Here is a 10,888-nt window from a genome sequence, read left to right as displayed (position 1 = left end):
CACTTTGCGAGATCACGGCAGTGTAGTGGCTGTCGAAGATACACCCCGTACTGGTAGGCCAATCGTCGTGGAAACCGATAAAATCGTTGAAATCATCCAAGTAGACCGGCATGTGAGCACTCGCTCGATTGGCCAGGAGCTGGGTATAGACCATAAAACCTTGACCGTTTGAAGCAGGCGATTGACCAGAAGTGGCCAGGAATGATCAATAGGAATGGTGTTGTTTTCCACCAGGACAACGCTCGGCCTCACACATCTTTGATGACCCGCCAGAAGCTACGGGAGCTCGGATGGGATATCCTATTGCACCCACCGTATAGTCAGGACCTGACTCCAAGTGGTTATCATCTCTTCCGGCCCATGCAAAAGGCTCTTGGTGATACTTTGTTGGCCTCAAAAGAGGCTTGCGAAAACTGGCTGTCTGAGTTTTTTGCAAATAAGGTGGGGGGTTCTATAAGGGGGGAAAATGAAGTTGCCTTCTAAATGACAACAAGTTTGCGAACAAAACGGCGCATATTTGACTTAAATTGGATAATTTTAAGTATGTTAAATAAAGCGTCAAATTTCGATCAGAAATACGACATTCCTTTTTCCCAACCCTATATTAGCTCATTCGGGCTTCATTTACTGGTGTTACAAACGTTAAAATTTGAGTTTTTTAAAAACCGAAAAATCACCGGAAATCGGGGTTTTGGCATCAAAAAAATTGTTTGAACCTCGATTTTCGGTGATTTTTCGTTTTTCAAGAAAACTTAAATTTTAAAGTTTGTGACATCAGTAAATGAAGTCCGAGTGAGCTAAGATTTTGCATGTAATATATTATTGTGCAAATCAACGTTTCGTAGCAAGTTCCGAATGAAAAATCGAGTTAACTATTTTTATTGGCACCCTAAAGCATACATTTCGTTTCGTATTCCGAAAAAAAAACAAAGTGCCGATTTTTGACAAAAAAAAATCTTTGAGATGACACTACATCTCGACGTTTCATGCCATTTTAAAACATTTGGCATAATAAAAATCGAAAACCCCGATTTGCTCTACTCCCCCCTTGGGTGATTTTTCGGTTTTCAGAAAACTCAAACTTTGACCGCTTTGCGCCACTCTCCCTTAAGTCCGATTGAGCTGAAATTTGGCATAGGGTGTTCTTTCGAGGTGGTGAACATTTTTTGTGGGGTAACTTTTTGAAGTTCGAGATGACCATTTTCATTGGCACCCTAGTGACCCTCGTATATAGAAATCAAAGACGTAGTTTACGCCAAAACCAACATCATGTTCAATTGTCCCATGTAGATATTCTAGGCATAAGCTGTTTTCCAAATTTCAGATCAGTTTATTAACGCTCCATAAACCCATTGAAAAACTGAAACTCAGAAGAGAAACAAATTTCATCGGCATTAAAAATGTTATATTGAAAAAAAGGTCTGGTCTGGACAAACAAATTATCAAATTTAATTCTTTCGTTTGTAAATCTTTATTTAAAGACATTTTTTGTGATACGTTTCAATCCTCCCAGCGATCAACTGCATCGATCATACACCAACTCGTTGTGGGTAATGACGGTTATTCTGCCCAGCGCAACAAAACAATAACAAACCCTTACTGCCGGGCTGTGTGTGTGTGTAATATGATAACCAACCCCCCGATGCGGATAGTCATCAGCCTCGCGTCAGCAGCCTTTTGAACTTGATCAAAGTTGAACTTGAATCAGTTCTGATCAGAACGTAGTGACAGCTGGACAGTCGTAAGGGTTTTCCGCCAACCGAGTGTCGAGAAAATGAGAGTCATCTGTTGGTGGATCTTTTTCGCTTTCATATTTCGAGTGAATGGTGTATCTATGGCGGATGAAAAAAGCGCGAATGATATCGCGTTGGAGAAAGATGACGGTTGGTTTAAAATTGATGACGAAGATGGTAATTTGACGGTTGTAAGTTGTTTTCTTATGTAAATGAAGATTGAATCAAACAATTGATTTAATTTTCGTCGATCTCCAGCCCCAATTAATAACCAAGTATGGCTACAAGATGGAATCCCACGTTGTGGAAACAGTTGACGGATATCTACTCACGATGTTTCGAATTTTGCCACGACGTTCGCAGAAACTGATAAAATTTCCCGTTCTGATAATACACGGTCTGCTGGCTAGCTCAGCCGACTTTGTGATCAGTGGTCCGAACAATGGCTTAGCTTACCTACTTGCCGATGATGGTTACGATGTTTGGTTGGGAAACGTACGTGGTACACGCTACTCGAAGGGTCACTCTTCGTTGTCGACCCGATCGAAGGAATACTGGGATTTTACCTGGCACGAGATGGGTTACTATGATTTACCTGCCATGATCGATCGAGTGTTGAATACGACCGGCTCGATGAAAATGCACTACATAGGACACTCACAGGGAACTACCGTTTACTTCGCCATGAGCACCAGTCGGCCAGAGTACAACGAGAAGGTGGTTCTCATGACGGCTCTATCGCCAGCGGTAATACTCAATCGCATACGCAGTCCAGTTCTGCGACTGTTGATGCACGTTGCAGAACCATTGAACGAAACGCTAGAAAATCTGAAAGTGTATGAACTTCTCCCATACAACTCCAACAATATCCGTATCGCACGATTCATCTGCCCAAAAGAGAAGAAAAACAACATTTGCTCTCAGTTTGTTGGCCTGATAACAGGACCTCATCCGGAAATGTATGACCAGGTAAGCCGGATCGAACACGCCCACCTTTAGGAAGTTATTTTTATTTGCCAAAAACCCAACAGAAGCTAGGACTCATTTACATTGGCCATAGTCCTTCGGGCGCGTCCACCAAGCAGCTGGGGCACTTCGTTCAGGTCGTTCGGAGTGGACTGTTCCGACAGTACGACTACGGCAAAGAGGGAAACCTCCGAAGCTACGGCAGCGAACAGCCACCGATGTACAATTTGTCCGCCTCATCCGCTCCGGTCCAAATTTTCTACGGTCTGAATGATTGGATAGTGCACCCGCGGGATGTTCAGCAGTTTGCACAAATGCTGCCCCGTCTGGTCTCGGCAACCCAGGTAGAAGATAAAAAATTCAATCATCTCGATTTCACCCTGGCAAAAAACGCCCGCTCCCAGGTGTACGATAAGCTAATGTTGGTGCTTGAGGAATACAATAATTACAACAATTGATCTAATCGCACTGTTTCAATAATTGTGAGAACATTGCATAGCCACCTCTATATATCGCATCTGTTGTTGGCGTCATCTCGTTGGGATAGGTTAGCGGTGGTATACTATCATTTAACCTTACGTGATCCCACCTCATCGCGATCATCGCCGCAATCCTAGGGGATGACTAGCCGAATAACTTCGTTTCATTCACCATGATGTGTGCATCGGTTCGATTAGTGGATAATGGCTACTTGATATTGAAAGTAATTTATTCATCGATTTGAATTGAAACGCGAGGCAATTCCAGACGTTCCCGAGACTTTAAACCGCTTGCAGTGAGATAGCACTTTTTGAGCATCTGTTTTTTTTTTTGCATATTCGAGTAGTTGGGAATCGATGCGCGGTCTCGTGTGGAAAAGTTTGATATCGAACAGCCTTTTATTTTTTCTTTCATGAACCGTTCTACGCATAGTTGCCCCATGTTACTTTTAGACAATTTTCACTTTTCTTCATAAAACGATGTTTTTAAACCTAGTGTTCTGGAAAAACACAAAAAAAAAAGTTATAGTTATAGTTTGCTTTTGAAAAAGCAACATCAAGCTCAATTGTTCATGTTGATATTCTATTCATAACTGTCCCACCTTGTATTTTTGTAGAACCTTATCAAATAAATTGGTTCAAGTACAAGAATTTCATGTAACGCTTTCAGCAGGGCTAATGCACTAATGCACTAATAACAATAAGATTTATACTCTGCAAAGTATTGCAGATCACTTCCTTCTTCATAAAACGATGTTTTTATGCATAATCTTTTGGAAAAACACAAAAAAAACTATTAAAATTTTTTTTTTAGTATTTCAAAGAACAACATCAAGTTCAATTGTCCCATGTTCATCTTCTAGTTGAACTGTCCCACCATGAATTTTTGAGCCCGTAACCAAGATTGATTGATTCAAATCAGAGAATCTTTTCACATTTCATTGAACAATAGTTTTCTGCTTATAAAAAACCCAGTGTATTGTTAAGCCGAAAAACTTTGAATTCGTTTTCTCAGTTGCTAATTTTGGAACATGGAACAACTATACGTGGAACGGCAGTGCAGCTGCCGTTCAAAGACCTTAGGATCGAATTCCACGCGGATCAATTAGTTGCTGCTGCATACTAAGGTTCCGTGTGTGTTGGTCACTATACATTTAGGGTGGTCCGAAAAATCAACTTTTTCTCAAAAAATACTTTCTTTAAAAATTCATAACTTTAGAACCATTGAACCGATTTTGATGATCGACATATCAAGTTAAAGCCAATAAGCTATTCTTTTATTAAAAAATATTGAACTTGCAAAAATATAGATTTTGTTTTCGTAATTATTGATAGGAACCGATTTCTATTGTTTTCATGGCTGGAGGGCGCATTATATAGCTCGATATCAGAGCTGCCTTTTTTTTCATTTTTGGGATATGATTTTTGGTCCGGTGGTCCGAAAAATCATTTTTCCACTTTTATCCAAAAATGACGTTTTTCGGAAATTCATGACTTTTGAACTACTGAACCGATTCATATGAACAACATATCAAATTGAAGCCAATGAACCAAACTGAAAAAATATCACACTTGCGGAAAAAATGGATCCCGGCCGCATAGGTCTAGTCTAGTCACATACGAATATAGAACGAAGACTTAAAATATGTTAAATTAGAAAAATCATATCTCAAAATCGAAAAAAAACAACTCTGATATCGAGATATGTTATGTAAAAAATCCTCAGCTTTCCAGAAAAAATATTTAAAAAAATATAGCGCTCTCTATCTTTAACCGAGAAAACTATGAAAAACTGACTCAATCAATAATTATAAAAACGAAAATCGCAAAAAAAAAGTATTTTTTCAAATAAAACTATTCAATTTGACTTCAATTTGATATGTCGGTCACCTGAATCGGTTCAGTAGCTCAAAAGTTTTTAATTTTTATAATGGGAAAAAGAAGGAAAAATTGTTTTTTCGAAGCATCGGTGAACTTTGAAAAATTATATCTAAAAAATGGAAGAATAGCATCGAGATATGTAATGTAAAAAATCCTCAGCAACAATTTATGTTATATGTTACAACTAGCTGACACGGGAAACTTCGTCTCGCTCAAAATTTATTTTTCGTTGTCAATACCTTCAAACATTCACGTTTTCGTACTAAGCGCAAGTTCATGAGTCCAATCGCAAACTGTTCATTGATTGATCTTCTAATCGACCCCATTGAATTCACCTTTTACTAAAAAATTCCTAGTACTTCTACCAAAACTCATCATTATAATATCAGATTATTTTTAGACACAATTCTCGTTCAAGATTTTCCAACCACTTGCAAATAACATGTTTCTCCGTTACATGGAATAAATGTTTGATATATAAAATATGATAGAATAAAGACAGATCCATCCCCTCTTCTCCCCTTAGAGTCCTTAGAGTACTCCCCATAGAAACGTTTCGTGCTCCCTAAAATCTTAACATGCCAAATTTGGCTGCATTTGCTCGATTAGTTTTCGAGTTATGCAGGAATTTGTTTTCTATTTGTATGTATTTGTAAAAAAAGAAGAAACTTACCGGTACTCCTATTCAGCCATTTCATGTCAAACCGATATAATGGTTCTCAGATTTCCACGAACAGTGGTAGTTTTGTTCTTTTTTGCAAAATATTAGACCCGTATTTTTTTTCCGTTAGGGTGACCATTTCCAATTCGTTGAAAGTCCGAAAAATATTTTTTTCAACATTTTCCCAAAAATGACTTTTTTCAAAAATTTATAACTTACGAGTCACTGAACCGATTTAGATGATCGGAATATCAACTTGAAGCCTCTCTGATATCGAGATATTATATGTAAAAAATCCTCAACCTTCAAGAAAAAATATTTAAAAAATATAGCGCCCTCTAGTCCAAAGCCATGAAAACAAAAAAAACGACAACAATCAATATTTACAAAAATAAAATCCATTTCTTTTGTGAGTTCAATGCAAGTTAATGAAAAGCTAGCTCATTGGCTTCAATTTGATATGTCGATCATCTAAATCGATTCAGTGGTTCAAAAGTTATGAATTTTTGAATAAAGTAATTTTTGGGAAAAAGTGGAAAAAAATGATTTTTCGGACCACTTTAAAATGGAAATGGGAACCCTAATAAAAAAATAAAAAATACGGGTCTAATGTTTTACCATGAAGAACAAAATTACCACTTTTGACGAAAATCTGAGAACCACTATATCGGTTTGGCATGGAATGGCTGTTTATATATTCATATGTGAAATTGTTCATCGAAACACATCGTTCATACATTTTACATCAGTATTGAATTGTTATTGTATTGTAAGGCCATCTACACACTAGGCAACCAATGTTGGAAACCAACTTAATGAATATGTCAAAAAAGTTGAGAGCATGTGTAATCAAATGGGAGCATACACACTAGGCAACTAGCAATTTAGGTCGGACCAAGATGGTGGAGTTAACAGGTGGCTCGTAATTTACACTATTTAGAAAGACGTATGAGGAATGGCAAGACGAAAAGTTTGGATTTGTTTATGTTATTACTTACGTTGGTATGGTTACATTTGATTTAATCGAAGGTATTTGAAGCAGTATAATAAATAAACAGTTGTCGTTGAAAATAGTAACCTAGTAATCTTTATACATATGCTTCCGCCAGATGGCTCGGCTAATGTGATATGATTTATTCAGGGAATGCTTTGATCGTGATACCACCACTGGCGCATAATGTGCAGCTTTGTTTTTTTGGGCTGATTCATAACGGCAATCAACCGTGCCGGTGAAACTGTAGTCAATGTTTAGTGTTGTTTGGATACCATCTATGTAAATAAATTCAAACTTACGGGATAGGTCCGAACGGCAATTCTGACATTACGTTTTACCTTCCACTTCACTTTCCTTGGGTCGGTCCAACTTTTTCGATTCAATCTAGCATGTCGAGTCGCGCGCGATGTGTGTCGGCAACTTTTTCGTTCAGTTGCTATTGACATTTCAATTTCTGCGTTCGTTGAGTTTCAGTCATGGATGCCAGGGAATTTTTTCAGATATTTTCACATTATACGAAAAATGTCTTCACAGTCATATTGAAGGAAACTAAAATTTATAACTTAATTTTGAACAATGCTTGATAGATTATCCAAGGTTTATAATAATTGTTGTATATAGAGCATTCATTAAACTTACCTTGAGGTTTTGAAGTTTATTTCACTAAATGTGAAAAAAATATATATTGCGCGACCACGAACTAAATTTAGAAATGAAGCAATAAACGTTCTACGAAAGTGGGCTAGATAGGTTTAAATGGCAACAAAATAAAGGGTTTTCCATTTCGGGCTTCCGAAAGAATACAGCCCTGCGCTGACAACCGTTTGACATAGCTGTCAACCAAAGCGTCATATCGTTAGTTGAATGTCTGCCATTTTACAATATGGATTTTCTTAGCATCGCACAACGTGTTAATTCTGTTAAATTATACTATAAAAATGATGAAAACCCGGCAAATGTTTTTCGAGCATTACGGACGGATTTTGGTCGTCATGGACGGCCTACAGAGCACACAATCGCTAATGTAGTGCGTAAATTCGAACAAACTGGATCCGTAGCGGATATTGTGAAACCTGTGCATCATCGTAATGTGCGTTCGGCCGAAAATATTGCTGCTGTTGCTGCCAGTGTAGAGGATGACCCGAATGTTTCGATTCCACGGCGTGCTCAGCAATTGGGCTTGTCAAACACATCATTGTGGCGAATTTTGCATTTGGACTTGAACCTACATCCATATAAAGTCCAACTGGTACAAAAATTAGAGCGTGGTGACCATGGAATGCGTCGGGCATACGTCGATTGGGTGAACGAACAACAGCAGCAAAATGCTGAATTTTCGCATCAAATTTTCTTCAGCGATGAGGCACATTTCGAGCTCGGTGGCTATGTGAACACCCAAAATTTCCATATATGGGGCTCAGAAAATACACACGTGATTGTTGAGATGTCATTGCATCCGCCAAAAGTCACTGTTTGGTGCGCATTATGGTCTGGTGGAGTCATCGGGCCGTATTTCTTTGAAAATGAGGATGGTGAGACGGTAACTGTGAATGGTGAGCGCTAACGCATGTTAACTGATTTTTTTTGCCACAAATTAAAGATATGGATACGGATGACATGTGGTTTCGGCAGGACGGCGCCACGTGCCACACAACACGACCGAACATAGCCATATTGCGAACGAAATTTGAGGGACGCATAATTTCGCGTTTTGGTGATGCCAATTGGCCGTCCAGATAATGCGATTTGAACCCGCTAGACTTTTTTTGTGGGGTTATGCGAAAGATCGTGTCTATGCCAACTCTCCGCAAACTCTTGAACATTTGAAAGACAACATTCGTGAAGTTATGACCGAGATACCGCCCCATATATGCCGAAAAGTCATCGAAAATTACCTGTTCCGGATCAAGGTGTGCGAGGAAGCCCTAGGTGGACATTTGAATGATGTTGTATTTCACACATAATGGCATAAACCAATCTTTAATTTGAAATAAAAGTTTCATCGAAATTCGAATTCTAAGTGTGTTTTATTTCAATTTACTTTCGGAATTTAAAGTTGGAAAACCCTGTATAATGGATAACTCTCATTTGTCTTTTTTTTTAAATAACTCAATTTGTTTATTAGAGATTTGAAGTTTTGGCTTATTATTGTGAAACGGTGTGTAATCGAAAAACCTTCAATTGTGAAGTGGTCGTGAAAAACCAGCGAGTGAATGACACCGAGATAAAACTCGATTGATTACTAAGGACAAAAGTAAGCAAGTGACTCTGATAAAATGTGAGCGGATGACACTAAGACAAAAGTTTTTTTTTTTTTTTGAGCCAATTTTATGAAACAAATATCTTCGAAAAATTCACATACACTGTCATACTGAAATGTCTTCACATAGTTTATAATATCTTCAAAATGTATTCACAAAATCAAATGTCCTCGCAGTAAGTTAAATGTCTTCAAAATGAAAACATGTTTTCGAACCTGGCATCTCGGGCTGTAGCACTTTCGGAAAAAGTACATCCAGGAATGACATACAAACAGATTTTTCTGTATAGTGCAAATTGTATTTCAAAGATTTCGCTTTGATTCCATTGTAGAGTTTTAAAAAGTTGCGAATACATTCAATTTGATGCTATTTGCAAAAATTAAATACTTTTGTTTTCTAATTTCGCTCGTGTTAGGAGAAATCTCATGTAAAGTAGTATTTTTTCAAAAACAATTTTCATAAATTGCTCCTCATATGATTTCTTTCAGCAGTTAAAGAAACGGCATCACTGCCAGTGTATGATGACGGATGAAAACTCAACGATTTCATCACGTTTGAGATGCCTCAATGTGCAGAGCTGAGTTGGAGATGCAATTGACATCGCCAACATAGATCGAGTTGCGGGTGCCCAATGTGTAGAAGACCTAAGACTCGTGTCAGTGAAGCGCCACAAAGTCTGATAAGTGAATTGATCTATTTACGTACCAAAATCAAAACTGCTTTGTTCTTCTCCCACAAACACTATTACCCCATGAACACGTGCTTTTACCTATACTACTACAATGGCTTCGTTCCAACTTCACCTTAAAATGAAAGAGTTCTATTCTAGAGTTCACCCGGTTACCTGCTTTGGTTAACTCATCGGGACACCGTTTCGTCGAGTATAATATTGTCCATTAATTCGGAACAAGAATATAACAAAGCTACTGATAAAAGTATTTAGTGGTCCGTGGAAACCAGCTCAAAGATGTGTTTGCGGGATAATAACACATCGGCAGAATGAATTCTCTTTCAAACCTTAAAAAAAATAAAGCAGTGATCATCTAAAGAACTCTCGATCAAACCCGATGAGCGATTATTGTCACTGTTGGCGCGCAGGATAGCGTGTTATTTGCGTTGATTGAATCGGATGCGTGTGCCAATAAAAATAAATGGCAATAATATGAACAAACCCATAAAAAAGGGAAGACAGTGTAAGTCTGTAAGCTGTCAGCAGGTCGAGCGGCTTTCGTCTATATATTTTTCGCTTCTCCCACACGCTGAGGAGTGGGTGGCCGAAAATGAAGGGGAGGCGGTAAGCAATACGCACAAGTTTTTCTTCGTTTTTTTTTCTCTCCTCCCACCGGGCAAAGTGGGGACGAGCGGACGCAGCAAAAAGGTTCTTTCCCAAATAAATTTGTATTCATAACAGCTAATCTCGATAACTCTATTAGGATGATCGTATAAAATATTTACAGCGATGAAAAGATGTGACAAGGGTTGTAAATATACGCGTGTTTCATGATTTATCGGAATGGATGTTCGCTACTTCTGGGAATGGTTCCGATATTGCCTCCCTTCCCATCCCATTATGATATTATCTCTCTCGAAAGGGTGAACAAGATTAAACCTCTCGTGTTGGGGATGATACTTTTTTGTATTTACCTCCCGACTTCGAGACGGGTCTTTGCTCCAAGGGACTCGAGTTTCATCGGTCCTTCCTCAGTGTCGTCATTATTATTCAAATGCTTGTAATCTCGTACACTACGATTACGAGAGCAATCTAAATTTCTAATTGTTTGTAACTTTCACCTAATAACGGCTAGTGTAGCAAACCTTCATCGCACAAAGTGACGTAGGGAGTAATACAGAGTCCGCCCAGAACAGCCACCCACTTACATACTCACGTATGTGCAGATCTTTATCTTCCTGTT

General features: G+C 38.4%; 1 protein-coding gene across 1 annotated transcript; it reads left to right on the top strand.

Moving 5' to 3' along the window:
* The first annotated feature begins 1,671 nt into the window (after positions 1-1,671).
* On the top strand, positions 1,672-3,162 carry LOC129775554 (lipase 1-like). The gene is made up of 3 exons (XM_055780413.1): positions 1,672-1,924; positions 1,992-2,702; positions 2,765-3,162. The coding sequence occupies exons 1-3, from the start codon at positions 1,775-1,777 to the stop codon at positions 3,155-3,157; spliced, it is 1,254 nt and encodes a 417-aa protein (XP_055636388.1). The 5' UTR covers positions 1,672-1,774; the 3' UTR covers positions 3,158-3,162.
* The last annotated feature ends 7,726 nt before the right edge of the window (positions 3,163-10,888 follow it).

This window comes from Toxorhynchites rutilus, chromosome 1 (genome assembly GCF_029784135.1).
Source record: "Toxorhynchites rutilus septentrionalis strain SRP chromosome 1, ASM2978413v1, whole genome shotgun sequence".
NCBI lineage: Eukaryota > Metazoa > Arthropoda > Insecta > Diptera > Culicidae > Toxorhynchites > Toxorhynchites rutilus.
This window is presented reverse-complemented; position numbering and strand designations above follow the sequence as displayed.

Excerpts from the sequence above, each read along its gene's own strand:
- LOC129775554 (XM_055780413.1), top strand. The coding sequence starts at position 1,775 with ATGAGAGTCATCTGTTGGTGGATCTTTTTCGCTTTCATATTTCGAGTG. Across the intron at positions 1,925-1,991 it reads AAGATGGTAATTTGACGGTT|CCCCAATTAATAACCAAGTA; the intron begins GTAAGTTGTTTT and ends GTCGATCTCCAG. Across the intron at positions 2,703-2,764 it reads ATCCGGAAATGTATGACCAG|AAGCTAGGACTCATTTACAT; the intron begins GTAAGCCGGATC and ends AAAACCCAACAG.